General features: G+C 38.6%; 1 protein-coding gene across 1 annotated transcript in view; it reads left to right on the top strand.

Moving 5' to 3' along the window:
• TRPM3 (transient receptor potential cation channel subfamily M member 3) overlaps positions 1-18,712 on the top strand; it is a 500,529-nt gene that overhangs the window by 460,197 nt on the left and 21,620 nt on the right. Inside the window, exons 20-21 of the mRNA XM_089691063.1 lie at positions 2,068-2,319; positions 6,734-6,908. Of these exons, the coding sequence (XP_089547189.1) occupies positions 2,068-2,319; positions 6,734-6,908 (427 nt within the window). The remainder of the gene's footprint in view (positions 1-2,067; positions 2,320-6,733; positions 6,909-18,712) is intronic.

The following is an 18,712-nucleotide window of genomic DNA, read 5'->3' as shown; positions in this document are numbered from 1 at the left end:
CCACATCACAGGTAGGGTGTCCCTAAGACATAATATGTAAAGGAATTTTGCATTTTAATGATTAGCTTTAAGCATTATTAAAATCACTGCTCCCTACCAAACAGATTTTATTTGCTTTTTTTTCCCACAGGGCAGTGCCCAGCCCCCATGCCATTTGTTTGCCAATCCTTTGCCTATTATCCTAGAAAATGGCCACAGTGGGGTTTGGATTCAGCACCCTAATTTTAGTAATATTCACAAACCTGCCTTGAACTGAACCCAGATATGTTCTCCTTATTCCTAATTACAGCACTCTTACTTAATTCTAGTCCTGAACTGTGCAAGTTTCTTAAAGCAGGGTATATATGAAAAGTTTTTTTTTCTTTCAACCAGTGGTTGAACAAAAAAAAACCTGACAGACTCCCCCCTGCTGCAACTTTGTATTCTGACAGATGACAACTTTCTACAGCTGCATCTCTGGGATTGGAAGCTTCTCCACTGGGAAAGAAAAATTCTTACTGACAGTGGGGTTAACCCTTATTTTCTCTATACAAAGCTTTAAAAAAGAAATGGTTTTGGCTATGCATACATTTTAACCTTAATCCCTAAAGTAACCCCAACTTTGAGCAAATTTGCCTCACCCTTAGAATCCCAAATGAATTGGTGCAATATCTAACAGTACCACAGTGAACAATACCTTTGCCTGGTGTTTGATGCACTACTAGTTTAATCATGTTTTCTTGTCCTAAAAGGTTTGTCCTTCTTACACCAAGTACATATTTAATGTACCAGAAGAGGAGCTTAGGCTCTAAGCAAATGTATTTTCAGGCATTGGCACCCTCCTGCAGTAAGGGGAAGGATTTTCTACCTGGCAGACTCCCCATCCCTTCCTAATTTCGATCTCTTAAGCCTAGTACACAGGGTCCAAATGTTGGGTGGCATTGGGCGTTTCAGTAAAAACTGGCCAACATTCGGCCGGCTTTTACTGAAGATTTGCCAATTGGCATCCGATCAGTGCTCTCAGTCAATGGCTGAGAGTGCTGACTGGTGTGTTCTGGCTGTGGGCCTTTCCCCTTTCAGAACGCAATAGCTCAGCAGGTGGAGATCACTGTACTGCCATGGGATTGTTAGTACAGTGGCTCATCCTGTGCTCTGCAGTTTTTTTTTCATTCAGCCCACTGGGTTGAACACAAAAAAAATTGCTAGTGTGTACCAAGCTTAACTCTCTTTTCTCATAAGGGCACTAGCCCCACCCTTTTTTTTCCATAATACATTTTTATTTGGTTTTACAAATATAGTTACAACAACAAAGAAAAACAAAAATAGTACAGTGAAAAGCTGCACAATATCACAGTATAGGCGTTCCAGTAAAGTTTAACAAAGAGAAAAAAGGAAACTATTGAATAATTCCTAACAGTCCTACTAGTTTCACAAAATAATCATTTTAGAGTATCCAAAAAAAGGTTAAACATGATAATATAGCCCCACTCTTAATACCCAGTGCATGCGACCTCTTAAAAACAACTTTTACATGTCATTACTGGGGTTGGGCTTACTCCTGTAATTTAATTTACATAAGGTGCCATTACCGACAAGAATGGTATTGTTACTGACATGCAATTTGTTGTATTTTGCAGAATACTTACTTATAATTTATGTATATTATCTGCTTATGATGTGTTTACACTGTATCCATGATTCTGTATCTAGAGTCTGACAAAATGATACTCTGTATTATTGTAAACTGTAATTGTTTTGCTTGGTCCCATTCATGTTGTGCGCTGCCTGATTTTAATGAATAATAAAAAAATATTTAATTTAAAAGAGTGCTAATTAATTCCACCTTGGGAAATTCTGAAAGAAATGACCAAAAATATTATATTATTTATTATTGTTATTATTATTATTACTATTATTATAATATTTACTGAGAGGCTGAACCTTGATGCTATAAATGGCATTTTATTAGTGATCTTTCTCCTGAATAGCATGTTTGTAGATAGTGTTTATAGACTACGTATAATATCAGACATAACTTTCCTGTCGTCCCAAGTATTAATTGTAGTCATGTGCTGTGTTTCCACACAGATCTTAATGTCTGAACCAGGGAAGCTGTTACAGAAGTTTAAGGTTTGGTTGCAGGAATACTGGAATGTGACAGATCTCATCTCCATCCTTCTCTTCTCTATTGGAATGGTGTTTCGCTTACAAGAGCAACCTTACAGCAGCTACGGGAGAGTGATATACTGTGTAAACATCATCTACTGGTACATACGCTTGCTTGATATTTTTGGTGTCAACAAGTATCTTGGTCCATATGTTATGATGATTGGCAAAATGGTAAGTCAACAATAATGCATAATATCAATGCGATCACTCAACCTGTGCTAAAAAACTATTTGGAAAATAAAAAACATGTTCCTGTGTTTGCTTGCATGATTGACTCACTGCTTTTCCCAAAAGTATACAGGCGTACCTCAGTTTACAAACGCCTCAGTTAACGTAATTTTCGGTTTACGAATGAAAAATCCATTGAAAATAATGCCTCGGTTTGCTAATTTGTTTCGCAATACGAAGCAAGTTTCCCCAGGATGCATTGCACCTGGGAGGTTTATAGCACCAGCCCAGTGCCTTTAAAGTGTACTTTACAAAGAGTTTTGAACAGATAAGACTTTCTTTTTTACTTTTTTCTGACCTCTGGAACAAATTAATTGGTTTTCAATGCATTTACAAATTTTTTTTCGCAATACGAAGCAAGTTTCTCCAGGATGAATTGCACCTGGGAGGTTTATAGTGCCGGCCCCATGCATGATGGAGTCTGTGGGTAGCACATGGCATCGAGTGTGGAGGTGTTGGAGCGGTTTTTGCATCGAGTTTTGGAGCCATTTTGGAAATTTTTAATCATGTCCCTGTACAGTATTTATGCATTTAAAGTGCACTTTAAAGAGTTTTGAATAGATAAAAGACTTTTTTTTTACTTTTTTCTTACCTCTGGAACAGATTAATCGGTTTTCAATGCATTCCTATGGGAAACTGCATTTCAGTTTATAAATTTTTCGCAATACGAAACATCCTGGAAAATGCATTAAATTCGTAAACCGAGGCACGCCTGTATATATGTCAAAATGGAGACATAAAGTAATAAGTATTTAATTTATCTGGGACATTCTGGCTATTATGGGATGTAAATTATGCTCCTTTTCATATCACAACACCATGATCTTCAGGTGATGACAAGGGCAGACCTTACCATTCCTACAGACTTTCTTTTTTCTAGAAAGGACTCACTGAGGCAAGAATCGGTTTCTTCAGAACAGGGAAAGGTTCTACTTTGAAACTATATTTGTTAAAAACTTTGCAATATATACAGTTTACTGGGATAGAATTGTTGTTAAAGGGTAACATCACAAATGTGCTAAAACTGGAATTGTACAACATAGCAGTAACAAAAATTACATTTCCAAAAATATGTACAGCCTGTCTTAGTTCATTATGTCTTAGGATGCTTTTATAGGGCCTGTTGTGTAAACATTGCAATGTTTAGCATTTTTTAGAACTGTATACACAATTGTCTAATCAATAGATGCACTACCACACATTCTGCCATTTCCTTGCTGCCATAACTAAAAGTTGAATGTTTCCTATTAGACATCATAGATATTCCAAGCACTCATTAAAACAGAAATTACCTAGATAACAATTACTACTAGTAAAGGTGACTGTTTTACTGCTCACCATATTAATTTTTTTGAACAATAAGACTGTGTTTTAACTAGCTATTTCACCAATTCTGTACCTTTTTATATATAAACAACATTTATATAGTAGTTTTGTTTGGCTAGCGGTACTCCAAACTCTAGTCTAAATGTCTAGTCTAAATGTCCAGGCCATCTTTAATATCCTGACTGCTGATTTGATAAGCTTTTGAGCAGGATAATATTTTTCCTCCCAGGTGGACCTGAGGCTTATCTCACCCAACAGTAAAGTAAACTTGTCCCTCTGCTTGTGGGGGATAACACCAATCCATGGAATCTGAATACACCCAAGAAATGCTTTATAACACAGCATGATGGTATCAATCTTGCCGATTGTTTTTCAACTGGGGTTCTGCGAGAGGTCCCCAGGGGTTCAGCAGCAATCTTCCTGACAGTCACAAGCAGGTGATGGGCAAATTGCATCCCTTATGTTGACACATGCCCAGCTACACAGGCAAGCGGCTCTGCTTGTGTAGCTGTGCAGCACTGCTCCCCACTGGCCCCTCCTCCCCTCCTGTCCATCCCGAGTGCTTGTATGTGACATCACCTGGGATGGATAGGAAGGGAGACTTGGAGGAGTGGCTAGCAGGGAACACCATGGCAGAAGAGAACTCATCACAGCTACGTCCCTGCTTAGCTCTGCAAATGAAGGAGACCACTGTCCTGCCATTTGCCCTGATCTCGTGTAAGGTGCCCTGGTTCCATGTGCTGTGATCCCATGTGCTGTGATGCCATGTGCCCTGATCTCATGTGCTCTGATCAAATATGCTCTGAATCCATGAATCCTGATCCCATGTAAGGTGCTCTGATACTATGTAAGGTGCCCTGATCCCATGTACAGTACCCTGATTCCTTGTAATGTGCTCTGATCCCATGTAAGGTGTTCTGATGCCAGGTATCTGATACCAGGTAAGGTTCCCCAATCCCATGTAAGGTGCCCTGATTCCATTTAAGGTACCCTGATCCCTTGTAAGGTGCTCTGATCCCAGGTAAGGTGTTCTGATGCCGGGTATCTGATACCAGGTAAGGTGCCCCGATCCCATGTAAGGTGCCCTGATTCCATTTACGGTACCCTGATCCCTTGTAACGTGCTCTGATCCCAGGTAAGGTGCCCTGATTCCATTTACGGTACCCTGATCCCTTGTAAGGTGCTCTGATCCCAGGTAAGGTCCCCTGATTCCATTTACGGTACCCTGATCCCTTGTAAGGTGCTCTGATCTCATATGCCCTGATCCCACAAACGGTACCCTGATCCCATGTAAGGTTCTGTGGTCCCATGTGCCCTGATCCTATGTAAGGTGCTCTGATTCATTGTGCCCTGATCCCATGTACAGTACTCTGATTCCATGTAAGGTGCCCTGATCCTATGTAAGGTGCTCTGATCCCATAAAAGGTGTTCTGATCCCATGTGCCATGATCCCATGTAAGGAGCTCTGATCCTATGTGCCATGATCCCATTTAAGGTGCTTTGATCCCATGTGCCCTGATCCCATGTAAGGTGCCCTGATCCTATGTAAGTCGCTCTGATCCCATGTAGGGAGCAAGAGAAAAGAAAAACAAGGAAACCACTCCCCTAGCAGAAAAACTTCTTTAATTGAGACAAATATAATAGAATCCAAGGCACTTACATGTTCCCAATGTCACAATAAGCTTTCTGTCTCTGCCATTCTGGTCCATCCATCCCTGTTGGCTGAACCAGAGTTTGCACACAGGAGAAGAAAAGAAGGACAAGCAGAAGCTGCTGATAGTTGTGTCGATAGCCAGTAGCAGTAAAACTACCGGCGCCTGTGAGTCCCGGACCGACAAGGCACACAGGTGAACACAGTGTGAGCAGGCTGGGGGAAGGTGAGCCCGGGCTGGCAGTAGGGTTGACGTGACACTGTCTCTGGTCTTGGAAGGAACAGTTAACCCTTCTCTATCTAATTACTCCCCCATGGTGCTGAAGGGAGTGTTTTTCCACTGAGAGCTATCCACAGGGTTAAAAGCCACTAATTATGAAGCAACAACTTGATTATGACAACATTAAAAAAACAAAATAAGATACAATAATGAAATGCTATAAAATAAGCCCTATAGCATTCAATTATTGTATCCTATTTTGACAGAGCGCATATTGACCTGTAGTATTTATAGGTCAACTTGTGAAGGTAAGCATGCATGCCTGGTGGTGGTGGTGGACACAGAGGTGTAACAAGTGGAAGATCTACAATTAAGTTATATTTCTGAATGTTGTTGGATACGTTTTGGGACTTGTTTATATGATCACATTGGACTTTCACTATCACTGTCTACTCCTTAGCGTTTCAGCAACCTTTGGGCTTGGGGTTGGAGAAGTAGCCGGGTATATTTTTATATTCAACTTATGTTTCTTAAAGCAGATCATTTATATCACTTAAGATTGGTGGTTATTAGAAACTATATGTAATCCAATTATTTTTATTTGTGGTTATTTTGTTTTATACGGCTTGTACTAGTTGATCGGTTGGATGTCTATTGATTTATCGGGTTTCACGTAATTTGTGAACTTTGTGATATTAGCACTTTTAGTTATGTATTAGCGAGACATTCTCAACATGTTATATGCACTACTATATATGTGTTATTTTTATTACTTAGTTATGTGTTAGAGGGTCAGCAGGGTATTTATTTACCAATTATTAAGTGAATTAGTTGCCTTTTTATAAGATACATGTATTATTTAAATATTTATTTTTTCATTTGTTTGATTGGCCCACTAGCAATTGTTGGTTTATGTGTTAGACCCTCTGGTGGATGTTTTTATCTTATCTATTGTTTTATATTGAGAAGTGCAGCACTATCTTTTTATCTTGTATTTGTTATTGATTTGTGTGGGAACACTTTTGGGAGCTTGCAGTTGCAGTATTGTTTTATTATTATTTTTGGCAGTGCATAAGATACCTTTTATCTACTGTCAAACATTATCTATCCTTTTTCCTAATCTTTTTCCTTTTTCTCTTTCTGTATCCTCACTTGTGCAGATGATTGACATGATGTACTTTGTGATCATTATGTTAGTGGTGCTAATGAGTTTTGGTGTGGCAAGGCAAGCCATCCTCTTTCCCAGTGAGGAGCCCTCATGGAAATTGGCAAAGAACATTTTTTACATGCCCTACTGGATGATCTATGGTGAAGTGTTTGCTGACCAGATAGACCGTAAGCATGTTTTTTATGATTCTTTAACTACCTATTCAGTATTCACCGATTTACAGCTGTAGAAACAAAGAATTCTTTTTTGTCATGGTCCAAATAGAAAAAATCTTTCTCTGTGATGTGGGTACATTAATGGAAGGCCCATTTTTATCTTCTTAAACAAAGTGAGTAAGAATGTTTGAAAATCAGTCCTGGGCAATATATGTCATGAACAAATATTTGGCCATGGAAATCAAACTCTTTCACCAAACACATGTAATAACGCTACCAAAGGCCAAAGATGGATTTTTTTTTCTTATGATCAGCCTGCTAATCAAAACTAATGATTGAATTCCTCCATCCACACATTTGAGGTAGACAAAAGAATCCCCTTGCTGTGCTATTGTATTCTGACAGCAGGGACTTCTCTGCTGTTAGACTACAATGAGCTGTGCTGGAGCTAATTGTCTGCAGCGCTGATCTAAGGAAAATTTTCAAAAATTCCCATTCCAGAGAAGCCAACCATTAGACTGACTTCTCTTGAACAGGAACAGTCAAAGATGAAACAAAATTCAGCTCACATATACTGAACCGGCTGATTTTTGATCCATCTATGGCCAGCGAAACTTTTGTTTGGTAATCATGGAATAAGCACCACTTACATCACCAATCACAAGCCAGAAGTGTTGTATCCTGACCCTATACTGCAATAGTTCACTTCAGCAGCATGTTTTCCCAATATCTTAGTGTTTGCTGTGTCTTCTGATTTTCATGGGCTGCTCCTCATGGAAATCCAAAGGGAAAGCTCACAGTTTCCATGGCAAAAAAAAGCTACAGCACCTGTAAAATCCAATAGGTACCCGAAGGTATCTGAGGCCCCCCATTTGGTCCGTGATTTAATTCAGATCCAAAGAACACTATTGTATTGCTGAATATAGCAACAGTCAAGACTGTAAAATGTGATTTTTTTTGGGGGGGATTGGTGCTAAAGTGTTTCTAAACAGTTTCTTAGTCCAATTGAGACGGCTTTGTCTTTTATTTAGTTGTGTGCTGGGGATCCTATACAAGTGAAGTGGAAAGTCAGCTGTTGTGCATACACAAAATGAAATACTGTTGAAGGTGTCTGTAATTATGAGAAAATTCCAGTGAAATGCAGCTGTAATGAATCAGGAATAAATCACCCTAGCAGTGGTTTACTGTTGTAGGATCATACTGGTTAGAGCTGCAATAGCTCTGCCCAAGCCTCCTACTGAGTGTAAGCACCAGCTCTCATGACCATACCAATTTAAATACTATGCAGAAACCCATTCATGCAATTCCTAAGCATATAAATGAGATAATATCGAAAAAGATGTAAACACACATTAAGCTCAGTTCACAAAGCATGAACATAAAGATAAGGCTCTTTTTCTTCAGCCATATGAGTGGGTGTTTCAAATTTCATTGGACGTAGCTGTAAATAGCAGTGTTTTTTTTAACCTCTTCTGCGATGCCCTACAGCAGAAATACTGCTACAGAGCGGCACGAGTGCGCACATTCACGCATATATACATAGGGGGCACACACAGCCTCAGCTGTCAATCACCGGGTCTCAGATGGTGATTGCTCACCGGAACCCGGTGATCGCTGAGTATTACCGATGGGGGAGAGACCTGTGTATAAACAACACAGATCTCTCCCCTGTCAGCTCCTGCACACTGTTTTGTATGGCTCTGCATAGCATAGCAGAGCCATACAAAGCAGTGTGCTTGCAGTGTAAAGCACATACACAGCACACAGATAACCCTTTGAGCACCCCACATGTTAACCCCTTCCTGCCCAGTGCCATTAGTACAGTGGCAGTGCTTTTTATTAGCACTGATCACTGTATTGGTGTCACTGGGGATGTCAGTGACACCAAGTCAGTTCCCCCCAGTGTCAGAATGCCCGCCGCAGTCCCACCGCAGTCTCGCTACAAGTTGATGATCGCTGCAATTACTAGTAAAAAAAAAAAATTCCAATATATATACCGCCATTTGTAAATGCTATAACTTTCACGTAAACCAATTAATTTACACGTATTGGGATTTTTTTTAGCAGAATGCATTTTGGCCTAAATTTATGATGAAATTAGATTTTTTAATTTTTTTTACTGGACATAGCATAGTCAACAATATAGTTTTTTTCTCAAAATTGTCAGTCTTTTTTTGTTTATAGCGCAAAAAATAAAAACCGCACAGGTGATCAATTACCACCAAAAGAAAGCTCGATTTGTGGGGAAAAAAAGGACGTAAATTTTATTTGGGAGCAGCATTGCATGACCACATAATTGTCAGTTAAAGTAACGCAGCACCGTAATGCAAAAAATGGTCTGGTCAGGAATGGGGGGTAAATCCTCTGGAGGGCAAGTGGTTAATAAAAATAAGGATTCCTATAATGATGTGTTAAGTTTGTGAAATGCACCTCTTGGAGAAGGGATTACATTTTTAAAAAACAATGTAAGCAAATATGACTTCAGAACTCATTTGAAGAGTTTAACAGGAACACTTGAATTCATTTGAAATAGAAGTCACTAATACTATACATCTTTTGCTTTAAACACTCATGTCAGGACAAGGACTGTATTACAAGGAGGCAAAAAAACTGTAAGAAATTATTTATTGAAAAATGGATTGCAAGTTCATTAAAGTGGGTGTAAAGCTAGAAGGTTTTTGACCTTAATGCATTCTATGCAATAAGGTCAAAAACCTTCCATGGTCTGCTCTCTTCCCAGCCCCACTTATTCTTACCTAAGCCCAATCTTGATTCAGCGATGTACACAAGATCAGTGGCTCTCTCAACTCTTTCTCTCCTCACTGGATCAGAGCAATTGGCTTCTCTACTGTCAATTACAGCCAATGAGGAGAGGCAGGGGGGGCAGGCCGAGCTGTGTTCTGTGTGTCAATGGAGACACAGAGCGGTGCTCGGGAGCAAGTATGCAAGAGTGTCCCCAGAGTAAGCGTCTTGCTATGGGGTCACTAAGCAGTGAAAAGGAGCCAGGAGTGCCAGCAGGGGACCCAAGCTGAGGAGGATCAAGGTGCAAAGATAAGTATGACATGTTTGTTATTTTTAAATAAAATAATAATTTTTAAATAAAATAAATCAAAAATGTAGGTTTACAATAACTTTAGGTAGTAGATGTGTATGGATTGTTTGTGAAAAATTGGGATATTGTTTCATGTCACTTTCTTTATTACACTGTTCATTATCCAATGCAGGTCAAATAATTGCAACAAATATGACACAATTGTAAAACACATACATCTTTTGACTGTTTGGTACATCAGTTCAGAATCTTATACAGCACCTTTTGTAATACCGTCTGCTGTGGTGACATGTCTGGTATTCAGTACAGCCTAACAAAGTGCCTCATGGACAGCAATACAAGAGGGTTCTCAGGTGAGAACATACTTTAGGTCAGGCTTTTAGGCACATGGCCTTTGTAATTTACACAAATTAACTATGATGAGGTGCAGGAAATGCACTGCTATTTACATTAGTTACCATCTGGACCTACATGGCTTAGGTGGGTAGGTGTAATGTGTTTGTTGGACTATCTTCTCCCCATTCACTGTTTTTACATATGTGATGTTATAATAGTCATGGCCAAAAAATGTATTAAAAAAAAAGAATGGTAAAATTACTGTGAATTATTCGCACAAAAATCCCTGTAACTGCACTTCTGATAATACCCCATTTTTCTTCTGATACCTATACTGCTTTTTTCTATTTCCATATGTTAATTCATGCAAAATATGCAGAAATGGAGTAAAATGTCGTATGAAAACTCATCATCAGCTATGCAGACATACCACTTCACATGATTAAAGTTATAGTGCCAGTTAAACCCCAATTGTGTCCAAGAGCACCAAATATAAAAGGATTCCTATAGAGTTATTTATGACAGCTATAAAATTATATTGATTGTAATCTCATCTTCAGTTGAGCCTTTTATATACATTCAATAAGACCTCAGATATCTAAAACACGTCATTGATTTTTTTTCTGTATCCTTGTTTTAGTAAGAAATCCAAGATCTCTCTGTTAAATGCTTCCAGCTCAGGATTTAGGTGTGTTATGTCATATAGTAGAACAAACCCTTACCACTAATCTGCTAGTGAAATCTTCTCAAAGGATATTATTAAACATGTGACAGAGGACATAACTCCTTCCCGTTGTAATAATAAATAATTGAGATGAACACAGGTTCACTTCACCCCACTTCCAGGTATATCGAATCAATTTGTAACCTCACTTCACCTCCTCTTATATCACTTTACACATCAGTAAATCATTTTTTTTTTTTACAGTAATAGTCTATGAGGGAAGAGAATGCTATAGGGAATCTGAAATACCCTGTTATTATTTTGACTGATTAGCCCCACAATCCAGAATTTTACAACAGGGATGAATTAATACAGTCCACATTCACAGAATCGACACCAATTGCTCTATTGTCATAAACATGTATCCATTCTAGCTACTTTTTAAAATACAGTAAAAAAAATAAAATAAGATTTTTTTATGTTGAAGAATGAATATTTTGAGATTTATGTTGTATCTAGAAAAGTCAAAACTTAGGAAGATTTCCTGAAATCTCAACTTTATGTGCGCCTTAACTTATCAGGCATGATTTTGTAACAGCATATAGTTTTACATCCCCTTTGTAGCAACCAGGCTAACTTTCCATTTGTTTGGACTGAAACATACTGTATTCATATGAGCTAATTTAATAATAAGTAAGATTATGCAAAGTCATACCAAGCAATATTATTTCAGTGTCAGATAATAAAAATGATGAGATCTGCTTGCCGCAGCCTACTGCAATTTGTACAACATGATTACCTTGTATTCCTATGTAAATGAGTCTGATAAAATGTAATTAAAACCACAATCCTCATGTATGTTTATGTTCAAGAGATTACAAACAGCAAAGCTGCACTAAATATTACACAGCTACATTCACTTGCAGATCATTATGATCTGCAACACCTTACGTTTTACCCATCACACCTACCAAGTAACTGATGTGGCATCTTGGACAGTATTCCTAACTGTTGCATTCATGCTTATTTATCGATATATTATTGTAGCCCTCTTTTGGAGTAATATGAGAAATGGTCCTCTCCAAACAGGATATTTCACTAAACCTGTAGGTAAATAAGAGAAACAGAACTTTTGCTAAGTGGAAGAGTAGTTTTCTAATAAAGCTGGCAGTGCCTCCACCCAGGACAGGGCCTCTGTGAACAGAGGGGATTCCCTTCCTGAGAAATTAACCAGTATTCTAATTGAAATATTTGGGAGCAGAGGAACTACTGCAACCAGAATATAACATTAACCATAAGTATATAGATGCATACCAGTGTGGAAATAATACAAGCTTTATTAGAAAATATTAATAATAGTAGATGCATCCAATGTACAAACAGGTATTATTAGCAAAGGGCCCCGCAAGAGTCCTGGTGGAATTGTGCACAAATGCCTGTGTATACATAGTTATTAATAAAGATACTTCCAGAACTGGATGTTGCAGCAAAAATCCAGTTGTAGGAGCCCCTGAGGATAATCACGATGCAGAGTCTGTCTAGGTGTCAGAGACCTGAAGACAAGATCTGCGGTGATCGAAAGACACTACAGCCATTGTCCAGCCAGCCTGGAATGTATCTTCTCACCAGCAGAAACTGTGGTGTGACACTGGAACTCAGGGTCAGCCTATCTACTCTGTGCTCAGTCCCTAGTAGCGGCTAATATGTCATGCAACCAGCTCTGTAACTACCAAGTGGCCATCAGATGCTCTAGTCTAAGCTGGTTGCTGAGCCCTGAGCTAAAACTAGACTAGAAGGGACAAGGTCAACTAGATGAAAAGGAGCTGCATATAAACTCTATTGTAATAAACAGGTTCAGCTGGTTGCTGAGCCCTTCGGACTAGAAGGGACAGGGTCAACTAGATGAAAAGGAGCTGCATTGTTTGACCCTCCTCTACATTTCCCCATCCCCCTATAATGTTCCAGTTAGCCATTACCCTGACTGGTCAAATTTGCAACATCTTTTGTTAATAATTTCTAATCATATGTCACTATCTGAAATGTAATGACATTGGTGCTGCGTCTTTTACTTTTTATCTCTTGTAATCAGTACAAAGCCCAGTGTACATTGGTAATGTCTACCTGTCCTTGTCACATTGTTTAATTGTTAATAAAATGTTTGAACAAGAAAAGGAGCTGCATATAAACTCTATTGTAATAAACAGGTTCACCTACTAACATGCAACACACGCACCAGGTCACAACCCGAACTATCTGGTATATTATACGTGAGATAACAACAAGGGAACAGATAGTACTTCTTTCACCAGTCATTAAAAATATATACATATAAACACTCAGAAGCTATAAGCAATAAATATACTATTAACATATAGGAACACTTGCCTAATCACCCCTGCATCTAGTCTGGAATAGCAACAGTTCTTCCAAGGAGACATGTGGTCTCAGCCCCACTCTCTCTCTGCTTGTAATTCTGTTATCTGAAATGAAAACATTTTTAGAGCTTTGAGATCTGCTCTATAGGTAAAGTAATCTGCATCTGAAAGAGGAATATTAATATTTCAATAGCTTTCTGATCCTATGAAATTGGTCTTTGTGGTTAACTTAGTAAAGGAGTAGAATGTTCACCTAGCCCAGTGAACAGCTGCTTGCTTCAAATACCAACCCAACCATGCACATGGATACTTTACTAAAACTGGAGGGCACAAAATCTGGTGCAACTCTGCATAGAAACCATTCAGCTATCAGGTTTTATTGCCAGCTGAATTGAACAGGCTGAAATTAGAAGCTGATTGGCTACTATGTACAGTTGCACCAGATTCTACACTCAGTTGCACCAGATTCACCCAGTTTTAGTAATTCTCCCACTTAGAAACAATTTGCACATGTCTGGATTGTTAGGGTGAATGCAGTTCATTTACCTTAACAATCCTATTGCTATTCAAAAAGGAGTTTCACCATAAAAGGTTTCCCCATCCTGCCCCACAGGGGACAAAGTATTTGCTGCCAAACCAGATCCTCACAATACCTGTGCTTGCAATCACACTGGGAAAAAAATAACATTAAACATCCAGTTCATTTCTAGTCTATTCACACTGTTATCAATCAAGCCTTGATGATGAAGGTGTTCTTGGACCCCCTAAATGCACTGACTATTTTTTGGATTGTCCTTCTGACTTTTATTAGAATACAGTTTACCCTTAGTAGTGATGCAAAACTTTAATTTCCATTTTTGTTACATTATGCTGGTATGACAGAACAGCAGCTGGCTAGGTCCCCTCTGCTCTGCATGTTGCTCTGCCCCTTATCCACCCCATCACTGTCTGTCTGCCAAGTCTGTCTTCTTTTATCTGCAGCTCCTCATCCCAGTTCAGCACCTCCGGGATTTAACTGCCTTCTTCTTTCTGATGGAATCTGAGATCCAGTCTCTCTGTGCCCGTAAAAGTCTGTCTCTGGCAGGGAAAGAATCACTATGGGTCTGTGTCTAATGCAACTACTCACTGCAGCTGTTAGGATTCAAGGGATGTGAACCAAGAGAGGGTGCTGGCTGTAACTCTTCCCATGAGAAGACCCATAATTTGGGTTTCCGCATGGGGTGAAGCTACAGCTAGCACTTACAGAAATAAAAAAAAAGTATTTCATTGTCCAACCACAGTACAGCTCTTAACAGAATCAGGTGCTATGTGCTCTGGGTCACCTGATGAATTCAACTGGTTGTTTTCAAGTTCTGGTGATAATTTTTCTTTAAATTGTATCATATCTATGTAATGTATACAAACATTAGTGCTTATTACCAAAATGGATCAGTTGCTGGTTTGGTAATTTACTTTATCATAAGGGGCACACCTAGAAAAGTGACAGGTAGGAAAAAATACAATATTTTGTCCATACACTTCATTATTTGGATAAGAGGACACACAGCACCTCTTTCCCCTATGTATATACAGGTTGGAGGATTTGACAATGCCAAATTGTTCCTTAATTTTACTAAAGTTTAAATTATTAGTCTAGAAGGGTTGAGACCTGAAGCAGTGGCAATATATAATATGATATGCAATATTTTCGGGCCATGAAATCAATTCCGTTATGTCTTGCATAGTATATTGGATGTGGTGCAATCAACATAACATCTAATTTGACTATCTAAAAATGTTTCCAAAAGTGTGGAAGATGTCCTAAAGCAATTTTCATTACGTCAAATTCAATTTAACATATAGTACTTTCTTGTGCATATGCTGAATGTAATGGCCCCATAAGCCTTAGAATTGCCAGTAGTGTTTTGTATCAAGCTATTATATTTATATACTTTATTATATTTATATACTTTATATTTATTATTTTTTGTAACTTTATTAAAGTATCACAAAATGACATTTCATTCAAGTGTATGCACTGATTTACACAATTTGGTGAAGAGAGTTGCGCTACGCAAAAAATACAACATGGATTTTTACACAATGCACCACTACCCACCTCAACATAGCATTGTGGTGTTAAGAGGGCACAAATTGTTTTCTATGCGCCCTTGCATTGAGCCCATGTTGATCTATGCAGTATGACAGAGTACTTAGAGAGACCTCTCCCTAAATTCCTGGTCCCAGAAGAGGTTACAATCTAATGTCCTTATTCACATGCTAGTTTGGGTGAAAGTAATTTATAATACTGCTATGTATTTGAATTCTTGGAAGAAAGAAGAGTGCCTGGAGGAAACCTAGGCAAAATCAGAACATAAGTTAGTGCAAATAGAATTTTTGAAGCTAACAAAACTAGGACCCCAGTACTGCAACGAAAATCTACCTTTACTTATAATATTCATAAAAATAAGTACATTTTTTACAAATTAAATTGGAAAAGATGTTTTGTATTAGAAGAACATATGTAAAATACATGAACTTGAGAAATTTACAGTTCAAATATGGTATGCTACCTGTTTCACTTTCATCATCCCTTATCCTATGTAATAAATAAAGTGTTCTGACCTGCTATGACTTTCATATAAACATAGCCTGAAAGCTTGAATTCCTTATTCCCAATAAAATACATCATTGCAGTATGAATGCAATCAGGTCACATTATATCACGTGATCTGATCAAACTACATGTTAAACATGGCAATAAATGTCTTCCTTTGTGAACATCCTTTATGAACCTTTATGTCATCACATGAAAAGGGGAACTGATCTCAAACAAAGCTAGTAGACAGAACATGCTGTAACTGTGCTCACTGAAATAATGTAGACAGAACAGGCACGTTTTATACTGTGCTCAAATAAGCTTTACAACAGTTTACTTGTATATGTTGAACCTATTTATTGATTGTACATAATATTGCCTATGATTAAGAGTATAGCAGTGTCACTTCTCAGCTGGAAAATCAGTAAAAAGCAGATTAACGTAAAATATCAGCGTGAAGAAAATAAATCTATATAATTTAATGCAGGGCTTGAAATTTCCACTCACCTGCTCGCCAATGGCGAGTGGAAATTATGGTGGGGCCATCTTGCTGAGCAGGCTCGGATCTCAGGCTGCATCTGTCATTGGCACTGGGAGCCGTCAGACTGCTCAATAGCTGAGCGCAGTGAAAGCAAAGCAAGGAGTGTGTGCTGTGCTCTCTGCCTCCCCCTAGAGTGCACTACCCGGATCTGTGAGTGAACAACGAAGTAAGGCAACTTTTTATGGGGGGGGTGTATGTGTGTGTGTTTGTCTGCATGTATGTACATGTATGTGTGTGTTTACACGTGTCTGTGTGTGTGTACATGTGTGTGTGTGTGTGTGTGTGTGTGCATGTACATGTGTGTGTGTGTGTTTGTGTGTATGTACGTACATGTGTCTGTGTGTACATGGGTCTGCGTATGTATGTACATGTGTGTGTGTATTTCTGTGTATGTACATGTATCTGTGTGTATGTGTGTCTGTACGTGCCTGTGTGTGTATACATGTGTCTGTATGTGTGTACATGTGTCTCTGTGCATGTGTGCCCATGTTTCTGTGTGTGTATGTGTGTGTGTGTGTGTATGTACATGTCTGTGTGTGTGTGTACAGGTGTCTCTGTTTGTGTGTGTTTGTTGGTGGAGAGTAAATCTAAGGCCTGGCTAGTACCTCAGGACTTGATATTTTAAGCCCTGGTTTAATGGAAAGCATAGTATTAAATTCTCTGTATTGGAATATAACAAACATAATACAACATACATCTACCTGAATATACAGTGCATTCATAAAGTATTCAGACTCCCTTCATATTTTTCAATTTTGTTATGTTGCAGCCTGATACTACAGTTGTTTAAATTCATTTTTTTCTTATTAATCTACACACAGTACCCCATAATGAAAAAGTGAAAACAGAATTTTAAAAATGTTTGCAAATATGTGAAAAAGGTAAAACTTAAATGTCACATTAGTAAATGCGAAATCTAAAAATCAAACAATAAGGTAAAGTGCATCATAAATGCAATGAGCTCAGTTAAACAGTAAAGTGCATCAAGTAAAAGCATGAAAATATCAGCTAAACAGCTCAAAAAGCAAATGCCAAACAATAAAGTGTATCACGGGCAGAATCTAAATACAATAATGTCCGTGGTGATCCGTGAAGTAAAGTGCAGTAGTAAATGATAATACAATAAACATATAAAATCTGAGATATATAAATAGGATAAAATTCTGCATCAATGTCTGTTGTTAAACGTGCTATTTATATAGTCAAATATTCATAAATGGAAGCAATTGTCCATGAAACCATAAGGCGCAGTATAATTAAGGTGCAGAGTGCAAATTTGCTGATGATCACACAAAAGAATCCACCACCTCTCTCGGATGTACACTCACCAGATGAAAACTGGTAACAGACAATCAAGCATTAAACAGCTGAGAATGGAAGGCGGCCAAAGGGTTAAACTGGACCAAATTCGTCCAGGGCACTCGGATGGGAAGTTAGCCCTTGTCTTAGAGGGAACAGCTCACCACAGGAACCAACAAATTTGCATATAGTGACAGAAGTACGGGGAGAGGTTCCCCATACTAGCTGGCAGTTTTCAAAAACAACGCAGTCCATATGGCTGCATAATTGATTCACAGTGTTCTGTGAATGAATAGACTACAAATCTCAACAGCTTTAGCGGCTGTCAGCTTGCAGTCCTCAATGAACTACCATAGCATCATGAGCGCCATGGTAGTTCATTCAGTCTTCCCTTCAGCAAGTATCGGCTTGCCCGTATGGAATGTACAAGCAAGCAAATACACTGACAGTGTGCAGGAGACCTGCATGGTACCAGCAATCTGCTAATCGCTGGTGTAATGCTTTACAGGCTTCTAACACAAAAAAATAACAAATGCACATTTTTTTACCTGCATTTTATTAAGGTGAACTTATCTTTTAAACCCCGCTTGGAGCTTGCAAAAGAGCTTTTGCAAACTCTGGGAGCTTTCATGTTTCCTATTGCAAAGAGTCTGGATATGCATGCAGGGGTGTGGAAATTTTTGAAAAAAATACTTGTCCAAGGTACTAAATCGGTGCTCCAATCTACTTGTCCCTCATGACAATACACTTGTTCAGTAAAAAAAAAACATTTTTTAACCAAAACCATATATAAATCGGAGGTGATATTTAAAAACAAAAGGAGCTTTATGGTTAAACATTTAATATTTTTAACATTGCGCTGTTTATGTCCTCCTCCGCTCCCTGCCTGTCTCTAGCACTGCACCCGGGGACTAGCAGGGAGAGACACCATGCAGTGTAATGAGCACTGATTGGGTGCTTGTCAGGAAAGG

The sequence above is a fragment of the Staurois parvus genome, unplaced genomic scaffold (assembly GCF_062004578.1).
Source record: "Staurois parvus isolate SC_StPar_1 unplaced genomic scaffold, SC_StPar_1.0 ptg000549l, whole genome shotgun sequence".
NCBI lineage: Eukaryota > Metazoa > Chordata > Amphibia > Anura > Ranidae > Staurois > Staurois parvus.
Note: the sequence above shows the minus strand (reverse complement) of the source record. Positions and strands in the feature narration are given on the sequence as shown.